The sequence below is a fragment of the Ctenopharyngodon idella genome, chromosome 8 (assembly GCF_019924925.1).
Source record: "Ctenopharyngodon idella isolate HZGC_01 chromosome 8, HZGC01, whole genome shotgun sequence".
NCBI classification, from domain to species: domain Eukaryota; kingdom Metazoa; phylum Chordata; class Actinopteri; order Cypriniformes; family Xenocyprididae; genus Ctenopharyngodon; species Ctenopharyngodon idella.
This window is the reverse complement of record NC_067227.1, coordinates 19,847,467-19,865,485: the sequence shown is the minus strand read 5'-3', so window position 1 is coordinate 19,865,485 and position 18,019 is coordinate 19,847,467. Positions and strand designations below refer to the sequence as shown.

At 36.9% G+C, this 18,019-nt stretch overlaps 1 protein-coding gene across 3 annotated transcripts in view; it reads right to left on the bottom strand.

Annotated features, from left to right (window-relative positions):
- The window catches only part of ptch1 (patched 1), a 65,624-nt gene extending 61,369 nt beyond the window's left edge, over positions 1 to 4,255 (bottom strand). For all 3 annotated transcript variants that reach the window (XR_007931371.1, XM_051903843.1, XM_051903844.1), the window contains exons 1-2: positions 3,710 to 4,255; positions 1,731 to 1,923 (exon numbers count right to left, since the gene is read on the bottom strand). Coding sequence is in view for 2 of the 3 variants with exons in the window: in XM_051903843.1 (XP_051759803.1) it covers positions 1,731 to 1,923; positions 3,710 to 3,877 (361 nt within the window). In the remaining variant the exon portion in view is untranslated. The remainder of the gene's footprint in view (positions 1 to 1,730; positions 1,924 to 3,709) is intronic.
- Positions 4,256 to 18,019: the final 13,764 nt, after the last annotated feature.

Sequence of the window (18,019 nt, the reverse complement as noted above, 5' to 3'; positions counted from 1 at the left end):
GAATCTGTTTTTGTGTAAGTAAAATGAGTAAATGAATGTTCACATTTGGTCTACAACTACAATAAACATAATTTTCACGCAGCGCACACAACACCTCTGCACTTAGATTTCTCTCAACATGGGGACAGGAGAGCTGTCAGTCAATAAATGAGAAAATTTTAAAAAAGTAATCTGATTACGTAACTCACGTTACTTGTAATGCGTTACCCCCAACAGTGGTTAATAGTTATTAATATTTTGTAATTTGTTGGTTCTCTCATTTTTGTATGTTTATAATTTCTTTGTATGACAGCCTGGCCAAAAATTGTGTCCACACAATTTGGCATGTTCCACTGAGTTATCACAAAATCTCAACCAAGAATCAGATACGAGCAAAAGTGGAGTTGTGAATCATTTTTGCTATTTTTAGTTATAATTTAAAGTCATGAAGTAGCAAACAGACTTCCAAACCTTCAAGGGAGGCAGTGCCTTTGATTAAAAAAAAAATTACAGTATAAAAAAAATGGCAGCCATTGTCAATAGTCGTAACAATGGCTGCCAATCATGATGGGAACAGGTCCACAAATAGTTCTGAACTGGCCAAAATAATGTGTAACTAATTACAGAATAAACAGCTTACCCACTCAGACATCACTTTCGACCTGAAACAATAATCTACAACTAAATAAAACCTAAAAATTCTGAAAAATGCAAAAGATTGTTAATATAAATACACAAATATAATACTAGCTGCTTGTTTATAGTATAAGGTAAACAGCGTTTCATGTTTACACAGTGTTCGGATTAAAGGCACATCAAGTGGAAATGCAACAGGAATTTACATAGGACTAAAAAAACACCAAGAGGCAACTGTCTCATTTCATAAATCTACTACACACCAATGACTTTAATATCAGTCCTTGATGGACAGAACATGGCGTGTATTTACAGTCCAAAAACACACTGAAAGCCAACTTATCCAATTAAAATAACTTAATATAAAAATAATGACTGTAGAAGCAATTATAAGGTAAGCTCTTTTATCATTTGTGGTCATATCAAAGGTTCTTTAAACTGCAGGAATGTAGATCAAAGCAGAAATGCCTATTTGCCCCTCCCCCCTTCAAAAAAAAATCACCACCCACACTACGGCCCCAACATCTCACAATTGGCTTATTCATAAAATAAAACAACTCTCTTTCAAACTTTCTTTAAACCGCCTATAAGCTGTAGTCTGTGTCGGGTCTGAGTGCACGTTTCTGCCTGTAGTTCGCTCGGTTCCTGCTGAAACTCTGAGACAAATCTTTTTGGAAAGTTGAACGCTGTCCAAAACAGGACCACACACAGGCTCTGTGAGCAGCGCGGATCAGATTCAACTGCTGGAGGCAGACACACACACACTTACTCGCACACACTCACAAAATGGCGGCTATTCGTGTTAAAAACACTCACATTGCTCTCTAAATCAAATATTCACTGATGTATCGAACTTGGAAACTATCGGCAGGCGCGCGCGCTATAATGTTCTATAAACAAACTGCATTCGTGCGCGCAAGGCAAACTCGAAGCGAAAAACATTCTTTTCACGTTTAATCTGGATTTCTGCCAGACCTCAATACAATAAACAATTCCTTCAGCTTACATGACAGACCCCCCACCCCACAACCCACAGCTTCAGGTCTGCCTTTAGATTACACTTGAGAAGAAAACGTATTAGAAAGACTTAAAGTACAAGGAAAACAGCTTCTTACCTTCTACCCAGAGTTTCTCCACGTCCGTCTCCAGATTAGCTGCCCTTAGGCCAACAGCAAAAGCTCCGAATATTAAAAGGCCCACAACTAAAAACTTTCCGCAGTTCTTTTGTATGTAACAGCCAAGTTTAAACAAAAGTCTTTGAAACTTTGCTCTCAACCACAGCGGCGCTTTCCTCCCAGTCGCCTTCCCCTACAAGACAAGAGAGAGCAAATATTAAACTCTCATCACTTTGTTAAGAAGATAAACTAAATTCCGTCGATACATATTTATAGTTTTCAACTAAATGCAGTAAATAAGCTAAAATGGCACTTGAGGGGCTTAAACAGGTGTAGTGTCAGGAAAAACCTTTCTTTTCAAGTAATTACTTAAAATGTATTAAACAATTAAAGTATGTATGTAAGTTATGTATACACAACACCGCTCATAAGATCTTTAAAAAAAAAACCTCAACACTTTCAAGCACCATTTCTATGGCAAGCCATTTTAACATTTATCCCTTAAAATTATTCTATTTTTATGTAGCAAGCACTTATTGTTACTAGTTGCATCCTTTTTACTACTAGTTTACTACTATTACTGGTAAATAATCCAGTAGTGACTATAGTATCTTTTTCAGTGTCAATAGAAATAACTATTTATTATATACTAGTAGAACTAGATACTTAATCATTTACAACTAGTCACTATCCCAATAACTATTCTTTTGATACTGGTGGGAGTTTTGAATTCTCTCATGTTGTTCAGATATCAACTTCAACTTCAGACTAGTATCTATTCCAGTTTTACTTGTAATGATTCATTAGGTTATAAGATACTACTATCTATTCCAGTTTTCCTAGTACTAATTAAACACTAAAACCTATGTATTAGACACTAACGTGTATTTAAGTCGCTACTAGAATTATTCCTAATCTTACCATTAAAAATAATAATACTAATAATAATTAAAACACAGAGCAGCCATTCTGACTGGTCATTACATATGACAGGTAAAAAATTTTTTTATATATATATAACTCATCTTATAACGTTATAAGAATTACATAGATTCAGGTGTCTTATAAATACATGCTAGAAAAGCTGGTACATACCACATTAAAATAATATTTCATACTTGAACCACAGATCTTCAAAGAATTCAATAGCAAATATTCAATTTGCTACCAATAACAACAGAATTTGCTTTAATATTATTGGGATTGTGACTAGTAGCAAAGAAATAAAAGACTATTGTCTAAAAAAAAAAAAAAAAAAAAAAAAGATGCCTTTCTAACAAAAAATAATTATATAATAATAATAATTGGAAACAAAAACATAAATACTAGTTCTAATGAATAAATGTTAAAACAGCTTGCCATACTACTTGTACCATTCTGTCGGCTTTCAAAGAGCGTAATTCAAATGAGTTATATTCCCACGCATAAACCAGACATTAAACTGAGTATGGCTGCAATGTGACAGACTGCATCCTTTGGACATTGTACCAGGGAAACAGGTTACAATGTCCAAAGTCGGAGATGCACGTGGGTCGCATAGCTGAAGGGACGCGATGTGATGCGATTTGGGAAGTGCTGCAGCCATCACAGAGGGAGTTACGACAATATTTGTGAACGGAAGAGGGCAGCCACATGGATCGTGCCTGAGCCGTGCGGGACTAAAACTACTCCCTGTGTAGATCCTATCTGAGGGGGCTTCAATCAGTCGGTTAGGGCCAACATCACTAACTACACTTCGCTTCACTTTCAGACCTCAGCCTCACGTCTGACAGCTATGTTTACGATTAATGTATCGGGAGTGATGGACATAACGGTGAACAAATGCAGAGAGTCCCTCAAGCGGCTACAGGTTGCTTCACGCATAGACACCCCCATCGGCGCCGTGGCTATCCCGTTACCTAGCGACTTCACTAAAGTTGAGCACTTTGTCAGAGATTCCCAACAAAGTCCAAATGCAAACAGGGCAAACATAAAAGCACCTCTGATATCTGCTCCAATGCAAAGGCAGCATCGCAATAGCTCGGCCGCTGCAAATACTCCAAATCCGCCGCGGCGGTCCGATAGTTGCCCCTATTTCTCCGCGTTAACCTCGGCCGATCGGGGTCTCTGTTTTCCTGCTCGGAGGAGACATTAACAGCCGAGGCCATGTTGCAAAGTCTGCGCTGAACGTCTCGTTATCCGCGCTAGTGTATTTCCCCGCGAGCGTTTAGTGATATCCGAAGAAAACCAAGTTTGTCTCTCGTTGATCCCAGATCCGCGAAGCACTTCATACTCCTGTTTGAGACGGCGAGTCAGAGTCTGCGCCTTCCATTCCAACATTTCGCGAATCTGGAGGTCTCCAACAATTCCCCACTTTCACGCCGTCCGCTGGAAAGTTCGCGATATCAGAAGGCGAAGTGGATGCTGTGGAAACGTCGATCCCTCGGTGGCTGAAGCATTCTGTGATCTATGTGGTCCCTCCTCAGGCCGCGCGACAAGGCGATCTCTGAGAGATTCAATAGATGTGAAAAAAGATCACTCTCCATTCGGAGAAGGGGAGGAGGGCGTGGCAAAAACCACTCGAAATCCCGCCTCCGGGGCTGTCAGATGGCCGGGGTTCCTGGGCTCTGATTGGTTCCAGAAGGGCAAAAATTACTCAGCAAACACGACTATTATTAGCTGCTTAGCAACAGCTCACCAAAGTAGAGAGACCACCCAAGCCGCGAGCCCTCGTGTGTGCATCTCAAACTTCAGGGGAGTCTTAAAGAAGCAAAGCCCACTTTCTGCAGGATCCGAAGCGCTGGGTCCAACTCGAGCGGAGTCTAAACACATGAAGAAAACTGCAAGAGCAGGAAAGCACGGAGGAGCCGTTTCTAGTGGAGAAGCAACAGAATTCTTTCTTTCTTTCTTATTGTTTATTTGTCTTCCTTTTTTTCTTTCTTATTGTTTCTCTTTCTTATTGTTTGTTCTTTCATTCATTCATTCATTCATTCTTACTTTCTTATTGTTTGTCTTTCTTTCTTTCTTTCTTTCTTTCTTATTGTTTGTCTTTCTTATTGTTTGTTCATTCATTCATTCATTCTTACTTTCTTATTGTTTGTCTTTCTCTTTCTTTCTTTCTTTCTTTCTTATTGTTTGTCTTATTGTTTGTTTGTCTTTTATTCATATTGTTTGTCTTTCTTATTTGTCTTATTGTTTGTTTGTCTTTTATTCATATTGTTTGTCTTTCTTTCTTTCTTATTGTTTGTATTTATTTGTTTGTCTTTATTATTGTTTGTCTTTATTATTGTTTATTTCTTTTCTTTGATTTTTTGTTTGTTTGTTTTTTCTTGTTTCTTTCTTTCATATTGTTTGTTTGTCTTGTTGTTTATTTCTTTACTTTTGTTTTTCTTGTTCGTTTCTTTGATTTTTTTTTTTCTTGTTTGGTTGGTTTTTCTTTTTTTTTTTTCTTTCTTGTTAATTCATTTTCTATAAGTTGTAAGTATAGGGCAGTTTTAGGCTCCAGGGAAAAGGAAAAATGCAATTAATGAGGGTTGTCTTTTATAGTGCACAGGTGGACTATACAGTTTTGGACAAGTCTGTGCCAGAACATGGGAATTCCTTGTCTTGTTGCCCTTTTTTCCATCGAGAATTGTGCAAACATTACATAGGTTTTATACTATGAGATCACACATCCAAAAATAGTTTATGACTATCGAGAATGAAAAATCTGACTTGTACCAGGCTGCAGTGATGCTCTGCAATACATCATGATTAGTTTTCCTTCGCATTATTGAATATATTACAAACACAAAGCACATTATTCAACACAAAATAATACAAATATATGCAGCTATATAGCACTATATAAACACTGAACGATGATTGGAGTGGTGATGTCACCAGTTTAGTAGACTATGGGAGAAAAGCCTTGACATTAGTACGAAAATGAGATACATCGTTATGAAGAATCCATTTCCTATCCCACCCCACCATCAGGAAATTATTACAGCCATATTATTTTTCTCCAGAAAGAAAAAAAAACTGGACCATTAGTCATTAACTTCCTCTGCTGGATTCTCTGAGCTATATGATCTGTCTTGAGCACTATGTTTCACTCAGTCTCTCCCAACAGTTCTGTAGTTTGCCATGGTTCCCACTACAATGATGTACCCATGACTTTTCCCATGTTTACTCTATAGCACAAGGTTGTGCTCAATCACACAGATGTGTTTGACAGCTCTGAGCACTTCTCTGCCAGTGTTTACACTCTCCAATTTCCTCTGCGATTGTGTGGCTCTTGTATAATCAGTGTGACACTAGAGAAAGGAGAACACTTCATAAAAACTGGCTATTTACCTTTGCATGGAGGCTGGATGTTTTCAGTGGTCGAAATGTTTTGTACTGCATTTTATGAGATTCAAATGTAATAATAACAAATGCTAGAGCTAATTTTCAGAGCTATTTCTTTAGAAATCTTTGGGTAAAATGCAGATTAAAATGTCTTTTTGTGTGTAACTCTATGGCCCGGTTTCACAGACAGGACTTAAATTAAGCCAGGATTAGGCTTTAGTTCAATTAGGACATTTAGTATCAAGTAGTATCTATCTGTCTGTCTGTCTGTCTGTCTGTCTGTCACCCATGATCAAAGCAGTGTTCTGACATTCTGTTTTGTTTGTAGTATATTTGTAAATCCCTGCAGAGCGGTTGGGACTCCAATGCCCAGATCCTGATCTATGCTTAGCCTACAGTCTTAGCAATCATAATTTTCAGGCTTAAGTTTGGACCCTTCCCATATTTAATTTTTTTTTTTTTTTGAAATTCTGAAGTATGCACTGATTTTGTGTTTTGTTTTCATTCCATCACCATAGAAATCTACCATACACCCTTTCTGTCCCACCACTGCCAGTCCTCAGCAGTTTACAGAAATATAACACTCCTGTGAATGTAAGATTGGTTTTGTCCAAGTCTCCACAAAAAAAAAAAAAAAAAAGTAATCATTCCATTCTCATTAGCAAGATGTGAGTAGCTCCCCAGTGTCCCGGCACACAAAAGGCCACTCATATATTAACTAATCACACAATATAATTTCTATACCTCATGAGAGGTTTTTGGAAATCATGGTTGTCTTGCTTCACAGCTGTGATGTTTGTCCCGCTCTACAGACTCATCGAAAATAAGGTCAAAACATTAAAACCTGATTTGCTTCGGTATTCAAATTAATTTCAATTCAATTCAATTCACATTTATTTGTATAGCGCTTTTCACGATACATATCATTTCAAAGCAGCTTTACAGAGAATGCATGTCAACATTACAATTTTGAGAATCTGGTATCGGAGGTGACTGCCAAATATATGTGGTTTCAGAAGTGTACATATAATCATGCAGTTAGCTAACAAAGTAATAATTTAGGCAATTTAATTTACAATCACTGTTAGCAGTTTAATTGAAGGTAGAAGCAATGAGCTCCTGGAAATAATGAATTACATATTAACAATAATTAGGATATATAGAATATTAATATATTAATACATCTGCATAATATTCACTCTCAAAGGGTTAGTTCACCCAAAAATGAAATTTCTGTCATTAATTACTCACCCTCATGTCGTTCCAAACCCGTAAGACCTTCATCTCTCTTTAGAACACAAATTAAGATATTTTGATGAAATCCGAGAGGATTTTTTTATCCTTAAAGCAATGAAATGACCACATTCAATGTCCAGAAAAGTTGTAAAAACATAGTTAAAACCGTTGACGTGACTACAGTGGTTCAACCTTAATGTTATGAAGTGACAAAATACTTTTTGTGCGCAAAAACAAAACAAAAATAATGACTTTATTCAACAATTTTTCCTCTTCTCTGTCTGTCTGTTACGCAGTTGGAGCAGTGCTGCATTTCTGTGTTTTACATCCAAACGCCGGCTAATTATTGCCCGGCTCCTGCGTTAGCATCACACGTATGCGTCGTGCCAATACTGAGCCGCCATTCAGATGTATAAGCGCTGCAATGAAAAAAGCGTAGCAGAATGACAGGGGAGAGATGAATTTGTTGAATAAAGTCGTTATTTGTGTTTTGTTTTTGCGCACAAAAAGTATTCTCGTCACTTCATAACATTAAGGTTGAACCACTGTAGTCACATTGACTATTTTAATGATGTTTTTACTACTTTTCTGGACATTGAATGTGGTCATTTTGTTTCTTTCAATGGAGTATAAAATACCTTAATTTGTGTTCCGAAGATGAATGAAAGTCTTACAGGTTTGGAACGACATTAGGGTAATTAATTAGTGACAGTCATATACCTCTCGGATTTCATCAAAAAGATCTTAATTTGTGTTCTTAATTTAAGGTCTTACGGGTGTGGAACGGGTGTGTTAATGACAGAATTTTCATTTTTGGGTGAACTAACCCTTTAAAAATAAAGGGAGGTTTCCGAAGCAATGCTGCAAAAGAACCTTAAAGGGTTAGTTCACCCAAAAATGAAAATTCTGTCATTAACACACCCGTTCCACACCCGTAAGACCTTAAATTAAGAACACAAATTAAGATCTTTTTGATGAAATCCGAGAGGTATATGACTCAGCAATATAATCAACACTTTCAAGGTCCAGAAAGCTACTAAAGACATTGTTAAAACCGTCGACGTGACTGCCGTGGTTCAACCTTAATTTTATGAAGCAACGAGAATACTTTTTGTGTTCAAAAATAAAACAAAAATAACGACTTTATTCAACGATATCTTCTCTTGTGTCATTCTCAAAAGCTGTTTATGTCCAGTGCTTCCAGGTTCTACGTCAGAATGCCGACTCATTATTGGCTGGCTCTTGCGTCAGCATCGCATGTGTTGTGCTGCTCATGTGTGCAGCTTTGGCCAATATTGAGCTGGCATTCGGACGTAAACACGGAAGCCTTTACTGTGCTTACTGCATCACCTGCGTAAAGATAATGACAGGAAAGAGAAGAGATTGTTGAAGAAAGTCGTTATTTTTGTTTTTGCATACAAAAAGTATTCTCGTCGCTTCATAAAATTAAGGTTGAACCACTGCAGTCACGTTGACAGTTTTAACGATGTCTTTAGTAACTTTCTGGACCTTGAAAGTGTTGATTACATTGCTGTCTATGGACGAGTCATATACCTCTCGGATTTCATCAAAAATATCTTAATTTGTGTTCCGAAGATGAACGAAGGTCTTACAGGTGTGGAACGATATGAGGGTGAGTAATTAATGACAGAATTTTCATTTTTGGGTGAACTAACCCTTTAAAGTGATCAGTTCTTAAAAGAACCTTTTTCAAATGTAAAGAGCATTTAATTAATCTAAAGAACCTTTTTTTCACTATAAAGAACCTTCCATTTGTGCAATAGAAAGTTTCCATGGATGTTAAAGGTTCTTCATGAACCATAGATGCCAATAAAACCTTTATTTTTAAGTGTTGGACAGTAAAACCTGGCAAAAGATCTAACAAAGACTGTCTTAAGCTTGTTATAATTGATCAATCAGTTCTGCGTAAAATACTGCGGGTGTTTTCTGGCGAAAGCAAAATACTCTCCAAAAACAGAGTCATTTTGGAGTGAATTATATGATGACGTGGCTCTCCACAAGTACCTACAGCTTGCGCGCAACTCTGTGGCTCCAAGCCCTAAAGGACCCTCTGTTCCTTGAAGCATTTTCAGATTGGCAATTATAAAGTAAACACAGCTGGCTGTAATATATGTGAATTCATTGGCTGCATCATGATTATTTAGGCAAAAAAGTATTACATATACAAAGCTCTGCAGCTGATTGAGCTTCTCAGCGGCATACTGTCTTTATAAAGAAGCCTTTATTTATTGAGAAATGGTGAATGTGGAATCTGTGCAGACAGGTTTGTATTGCAGTCTCTTGACAGAGATCTTTTCCTAACTAATTGTATTATTCTAAACTAAATCTCACTCTCCGGACGCTGCCAATATTACATATACTGATGTGACATCATTTATGGTTATGTACTTAATAGCACGCCAGCACCAAAACTTTAAGACGTGCGACTTGAAAGAGAGCTGTGTGCATCATTGGCATTTATGAGTGTATGAGAATACGTCTATGTCCGCATGTTAAATCAAATCTGATGTTTTCAGGCTCTGACATATTATTCATCATGTTTACTATTACTTTTGACATATGACAGAGAGACATCTGTAGTCATTTACCACAGGCCATGCTTGGATTATACACTCTGAGACAAAGCATGAGCAAAATACCGCACTCCATTAGTTATTTAGATGTCTTTGCTATGTGAACTCTATTCCTATCCTCTCATCACACCGTTTTATAAAACGTCAAGTATACAATGCAAACCTGCACTGGCTTTTCAAATGTGTGGTGTTTAGCTTTATTTGAGGTCCAATCAATGTCTGCTTTGTAGATTTACTGCCTTCTTTCTTCAGCGCACAATCGCTGGTGACTCTGAGAGCCTGTTAGCACTTATGAAATAATTTGGGGAAAACACATCATTTACTGATCGAGTGATTGGGTGAGAGAAGGGAAGAGGTGTGGTGCAGATGTTGAGGTCCAGTTGCAGGTCTCCAGGGACCGTGAACCTGCAGGGTGATATTTTGATGGAGGTTGCTGACAATAAGACCATGCTATACATATCACGAAGTATAAGAACAAGGCTTTGTGTCCTATTAGCCAAAGCCTATTCATTTTCAGACTAAAAGATGAATGCAGAAAGACATGGGATATATGTTGAAAGTATGTTTGGTGTGACTTAATATCTACCAATTTCCTTTCTTTCTTTCTTTACTGTACTGTACTCACACCAAAAGTCAGCATAAAGTAATTTGCAGAATGTCTAACATGCCATAACAAGGAAGGCAGATGAATGAAATTGTGCCCTGGGAGATCTTTTAGATATCGTTTTCATGCGCATTAAAAAGTGGTTTACAGTATAACATTTGACAAAAAAAATATGTAATTGCATTATATGGTTTCATTGCATTGCAAAAATCTGTTCTCATCAGCATTTCCTGCACTCTTGTTTCAAACCTGTATGGTATCTTTCTTTTTGTAAAGAGGAAGATTCAAAAAGGACACAAAAACATCATAAAAGTATCATAAAAGTAATCCATTTAAAGTCTTTTGACGCCATAGGTTGTGTAAGGAATAAACCAAAATGGTCATTCACGATAATTGTCACTTCCAGTGAGTAGGCTACCATTCAAAACACTGCAACCGGTGTGGCGAGTCTCCTTTAGGACCCAGAGTGATCCCATTGGTTCAACGGACTTTTAATAGATAGTATTTTTAACGCCTGATTATAATTCCTGCAAAATCACGTTATGACTTATAATCAGGGGTGCACATTAGTGGTGCGCAGGTGCGCATGCGTGGTAAAAATAAACGATGCGCGCCAGAAAATATGGAGGGAAGCGCTTTTGAGTACCGGTTCACAGGGGCACGTTTACTTACTGGAGTAGGATTTATTTCCATCTCTGGTAAAATAGCAATCATGAAGTGTTCTTTAATTATTAGGTGTGCAACGGATTGCAGTTAATCCGTGATCCGTACGGATAAGGTCCAACGGTTCGCAGATTAACTGCTAAATTTAACCATCATAGAGTGAAAGTTTATTATTTGGACGTGTTTTGTCTCGCCAATGAGGTGAAAATTGGGACTCGCGAGCTGTTATCTGTGCGCACAGTCTCACACCCGAAACGCCCGCACGCAGAGAGAGAGAGAGAGAGAGATATTTTTATTATTATTATTATTTTTAACCGATACTTTTAATAAATCAGTACCAAAAAAACATCACAAAACCAATCAACACAACAAAAGACTAAAAATTAGCCCCCCCCCCCCCCCCCCCCAAACACAGTAGCTACAAAAAAAAAAAAAAAAAAACCCTCATTAAAACACCACTGCAATACAAAGGTGTCCAAATCCTGCATCTCTTTATAATATTTAAACTCAACTCGAGAGAGAGAGAGAGAAAATCTCTCTCTAAATCTAGAGACAAAATCTCTAAATTGGCAACGCTGAGAGTCAGACAGCGCTTGAGCACCAATATTTCAAATGTCACATGACCAAACCGGAAAACTGGTCTCATTGCATCCACTTGTCAGAGAAAGTGTTACCGTTTTTTTTCAATTGCTAACAAGCATTTACCAATACTTAAATTACGTTTTCTAAACTCTTAACAAAGCAACACACATACGTCACACAATTAGCCAAATAGTTAATTTTCTGCCCAAAACCATATTTTGTTAAATAGACACAAACTGTACATTTCAAAATGCTAAAAACCTTTTTCAACATATACTAACTCTATCAAAACACAGCAAACCTGATTCAAAATCGAGTCGTTCTGTCAAAACATAGCTAGTTTTCTATCAAACATGAAAGTGTAGTCAATCATAGTGCAATGACTGTCAAAATACGAACAGTTGATGGCATTGTGAAAACTGCATTACTTGTCATGTTTCAGTTCTACCTGCAGAAAATATAAAATCCATAGTTTCTAAAATTCAGTTTCCTTTTACTGCAGTAAAAGTATAATGCATGTAAGCCATTCTACATTTTTGGTTAAGTGTTGAATGTGTGCATTCTTGGCAACAGAAGTGAGTCATTATTTTATAGAATGTACAGTAGTAGAAGAAGAAGAATGTAACAGAATTGCTCAGGGCAGCTACTGGTCAAATGTGTCCCCTATGCAGAACTTCAGTGTCCCCCTTGGTTGAAATCTCTTTCTGGGGTTGGGTGTGTGGTGTTGATGTTGCCCCCATATAGAGGGTGGGATGGTGTCCCCTTGGTAGCTAGTGCCCTATGCAGACCACATATTTTGTAAATATGGAACAGTGGTAGTGGAATCATTGTAGTAAAATCGTTGTAGTATAAAGCTTTAACTGAAATGGAAACATGAAATTGCTGCCATTGATCAAGAACAAAATCCAACATACATGGCCTTTGGTTATTATGAAAGCTTTTTTCCACCACAGAATAAAAAAGCATAAAAGGTAATTGTGACTTTTTATCAAAAATATTTTTTATTTTGCAATTGTAAGTTTACATCTCACAATTCTGACTTTTTTTTCCTCAGAATTGTGAGATATAAACTAAGAATTGAGAGAAAAAAAGTCATAATTGTGAGATAAAAAGTCACAATTACCACAATTATTTTCAGAAATAAGCTTTCATAGGTTCTACATGTGTAAGGGGGAAAACCATAGAGATGCACAATGCAGCACTCATTCTTACTCCTCTCCTATACCTCTTCTTCTCCCTTGTCCTGATCCAACTTCTCCTCTCCTCCTTCATCTATTCCTCTCCCTTATCCAGATATTATTTTCTTTCTGCTCCTCTGTGTTGTTCTTCATACACACTGAACAAATCCGATTCAAAGAGTCCTATTTTACTGTGTGTCCATGTAATGAAAATAAATTCAACACCTGACTGTAACTCCAACTGAGATTGGAATCTGCTATTTCTAAATATTTCAGTGATCTGCTAATTAAAAATGCTTATCAATTGTTTCAGTATTTGTTTTATATTTTTTTCCCAGTACTTTTCTAGTACTGCTGTTATTGCAAAAGTATAGGTTTTATTTTATATTCAAAGATTGGAACATTAGGTCTTCATTTCTGACTTGCTGTGTTTAAGCATTTGCAAATAAGATGAGAAAGATCCATGATTTTGGTATGGGGTAAGCTTATATGAAAAGAAAATGTAAGCATTTTAGAAACATGTTAATTGACTGCATTTTGTGTGAAAACGACATGAATTGTGTTAATGGTATGGCCACAACAGACGGATGTTCTGCTAAATGTGTTTAGAGATTTGAAAATGTGACTACAGATTGGAAAAAAGTATGTTAGCAATTGAAAAAAACTGTGACAGCAGTATGAAATTACAGCATATCTATGACGACTTTTAAGGTAATCAGCGAATCTACCTCACATTGTTATAGGTGTTTTATTCTATTAAATATCTAAACGTTAGTGTGAAGAAGAAAAATCAAAAAAGCTTTTAAATATCAATCTGCACATGTGGGGGACATCAGTTATGCTCATCTCTTGCTCATCATAAAACAACTAATTTTTCATGAAGCACATACAAAAGACCTAAACCGGAAGCGGTCTAATCTGTTTTACAGAAATCAGAAGTTAGATTGTGCATAACCCATATTAATTCCTCTTTCGCGTTTACTTGCGCTTGAATGGACACATACACACAAAATTATGTCAAAATACCTGTCTCGGCCAGTATTCTCTTGGTTATGTCATAAGTGAATAGCTGAGAAAGAAACCGAATGTGTGTCAGTTATTCGGTCCGTGCTTTCCTTCTTAAAGTGACAGCAGCCTAATATTCTTGCTGTTGTCTGTGTCATTAATGTTAGTAAAATAAAAAAATAAAAAAATCATTATCATCATCTACCATGTTCGAGAGAAAAGAAGATAGTGAGGAGAGCAGTGAGGAGGAAAGTGATGAGGACAGCTTTTAGGATAAGTGTGTCGCGTAAAGTGTGAGTACCAAGCAACATCTCCAGGTGCTCCCTTGAGAACCAGACCAAAAAAGTTATGTGCACCCCTGGTTATAATGACCATTAATGTCTTTTAAATTACATGGTTTATATACTAGTATATAACTGAAGCTATAGGTTGTGAAATAAAGCATTTCTCGTACTTACTGTTTTTTAGTTAGCTTATGTACTAGCATAGCATACATCTACCCGATTAGCCTGTTAGCTTAGTTTATGTTATATTAAGTGTTTTTTGCTTCCAATTAGGGGTGTAACGATTCACTCGTTTTCTTGATGCATCGATTACAAATCCTGACGATGCATATGCATCGATCTTGAAACATCGTGAATCGTGAATCGTTAATTTCGGTCGATAATCGATGTAAAATACTAAGAATCGGATTAATCGCGATTCTATAGCGATTCAGTGCTTTAAAATATATAATCATTAAATTACTACATGCACGAATTGATGGAGACGTTGTGTGCGTCACTCGAGCCCTCACAGCTCTCCTTCACAGACACGCGCTGCACTCTTTACCGCCTTTCACTGGAATGCGCTCGCACTCCGTAGCTCTCATTGACACATTTTTGAGAAGCCCGCATTTGAGCTGTCCTCAGGACGGCCACTGCTATTCACATGAGCACATGACAGCTCTGTATTGAGACAATAGTCCTGAGTCAAACCGCTCAAGCCAATGATAAAGCTGCCAAGTCTTTGCTTGGTCACTACTGTTGAAATAAAACGCTTTCATTGCGTGGAAATGTCACCGGTATTTTATATAAGATAAAATTCTGAAGTTTAACGGAAGTGAATCGACTCGACTCGAATCGTTCTGAATTTGCAAAAATCGTTCTTGAATCAAATCGAACACCAATAAATTGTGAATCGAATCGATTCGCTGTCTACCCAAAGATTCACAGCCCTACTTCCAATATAGTTCCCAATTACATATTTCAAATGAATGATGTTTGTGTGTACTTAGCATGACAATTAATTTATTAAAATTTTATAATAGTAATATTATATACTAAACCACATTGCTATTATTGTGTAAAATTATTATTAAATTACAATACATTTAATTACAACAATCCTTATCCTTATATAAAAAAAAAATACATTTTTAGGCATGGTGTTGTTTCCAGTTTGTTTTATTATGCAATAAGCATTCATTTTATATTGCAAGCATGTTGTCTACGCATTTAATGTAATAAACATTATACAATAGTGAAATAGGTTATAATTAGTCAAGACTCCACGATAACAACTTTTGAGGTCAGTCATGCAATGCTGATGGGGAAAAAATCCCACAAGCAGGTTTGTAGCGATTATTTTGCGTTGTCTTGTTATTTGGCATAAATTGAGAGAGTTGGCAGCTGTGATTATAGCTACTTTGATTGCTTTAGTCTCGATTTATTTTCATTTTATGTAAAGTACCACATTCTTTAAAATATCTTCGTTTTGTGTTCCATGGAAATAGAGAGTCTTGCCTTTGGATGAGAGTGAGTAAATGATGACAGAATTCATTGATTTTTCTATGAACTGTCCCGAGTCAGACTGACACACTTTCTAGTTTCTTTGAATGTCATTCATCAGTAAATCTCACATTTTCTCAGCATTGTCATTCAAAGGATTCTGTAATATTGGGAGTAGCTCATTCCTAACCTCTGCTGTCATTTCATATCTTTGTGGGAGTGAGATGTGAGAAAATCTGATTGGTCTTTTTGACGTGGCAGGTAAATTAAGTGCAGCAGATGAACATCCCCTTTAATAAATCTTGACAAATGGACAGAAATGGAAATACGTTTCTTCTCAAACTATCTTTAAAATAAACACCAGGTGTTAATCATATACAAGCATATTGATGATAATGAGCAATAAGACAGCTCAGAATGAATGAACTTCTTTTTATGTGTCTCAGACCGGGTTTATCTCCAATCTGGGATGCAGGACTGACACAGATTCAGTGGAACACCTGGAAAGCTTCACTGACGTACCTTTTGTCTTTTGGTCAGATAGCTTACACAGTGAGGGCCGGTGCCAGAACTTGTTTGTATTATGAAAGTGATTATTCCTAACTGTCAAACACAGCATTCAAGAAGACATATGGCCACATGTGCTGCAGGGGTGTTTGCACGTGGTAGCGACCGAGAGGAAAATCTTGGGAAAATAAACACTTCATACATTTGTATTTGTTAAGCAGATGCCTGTCTTCTTTCAATTTGTAAGCACAATGAAAATCCTGATCGGGCCCCACAAAAAGAGCACTGGCACCAAGTTTTCAAGACTTCTGATGTTTTTGATTATATATTACATTTATAATTGCATTTAGTTTGTAATTGGTTTCATATCATTTAAGAATTATGTCCCTAACAAGTTTAAAACTCTGGATGACTGTTTCGAGAGTAGAATTCATTTTTTATCACTTCGATAACTACGATTATATTCCCTGGTACAGTTAATTGTCTGAGCGCAGTCAGTTTTACACAACCAAGAGTCGCCCTCATTTAGTGTGTCTCTTCTTATGTGTTTAGTTCATGTCTGTAGCAAGCAGGTCTTTCCTGAAGTTGTGAGGATTGTTACTGACAGGCAGTTTATACAAACACAACTCAGAATTACGGTCAGACTCTCTTGATTAACACAGACATGATTCAAGCGTGTGTTTGCATGTGTATGTATATCGTACATATATGAATGCAACCTTTTTTATAGCATAGGTCTAGTCTCAAGAGTCAAAAGGTTCATGATGGCAAAATTGAGGTTTTATATAGCACTATTTAACAGTTTACTAAGTTCTTTACAGTTCATGTACATGTGGACATACATGTGCTCATTAAAGGGATAATTCACCTAAAAATTCTATCATTCTACCATTCTATCATCATTTAAAATTCTTACTTCTTAATGAACAACAATATTTTCACAATATCTTCTTTTGTGTTTCACAGAAAAAACAAACGCAAACAGGTTTGGAACTACATAAGGGTGAGTAAATGATGACAGAATGTTCATTTTGGCATTGCAAATACAATGTAATACTGCTTAAAGCATGTATTTTAACATTTCAAATGTGCATATGTGACTAAAGCATAATGAGTTAAAAAGCCTCTATGACTGTTGTCAAAATAAAACCTCAAATATTTCCCCCAAATCATTTCTTATGTAGACATGTCTGTGTTTGCATCGACATTTAACACAATAGAGACACGTGGTTTCTCTGGTAAAGACGAACATTCCTTTTATTGTGCTGGACTTTTTTCCCCTCTTGGAACCCAGGAGGAGCGCAAGCTCCCCGGAACAAGCCTGGGAGGTATAAGACCACACACCAAGAAGTATTTAGTTTACCGCTCATAGGCAGAACGCCTCTGCGCTCAGCTTGCTATCTGGTATCAGTGCTTAAACATGACCCAAAACATGAAGTGAACTTCTGAAAGACAGTATCAATGTATAATATTTGTTGCTTTATGACCACCCACATGAGTGTATTTATGAAACCACAGGTCACTGACGCTGCCTTCAGTGGCGTTTATGTGTGTAACCAATGCCACTGTGTGACTGTATTAGAGTTTTACTGTTTCAGTTGGGTCAGATGAAGGCGACTCTTTTGGATGTGGTGAGCTGTAGTAGAGCCAGTGTGAACAACACAAGGAGGACACAGTTGATTACTTGTTGTTTGCATTCCCCCTAGTGGCCAAACAGGATAAGAAAATAAAGACGAAGTCTCATCCCCTCAACCTTATCTTTAGTACAACTAGTCCTTTGTTATATACTGTATATAAAATATATTTTCTTTTTTGGCAGTGATGCCATAGAAGAAACATC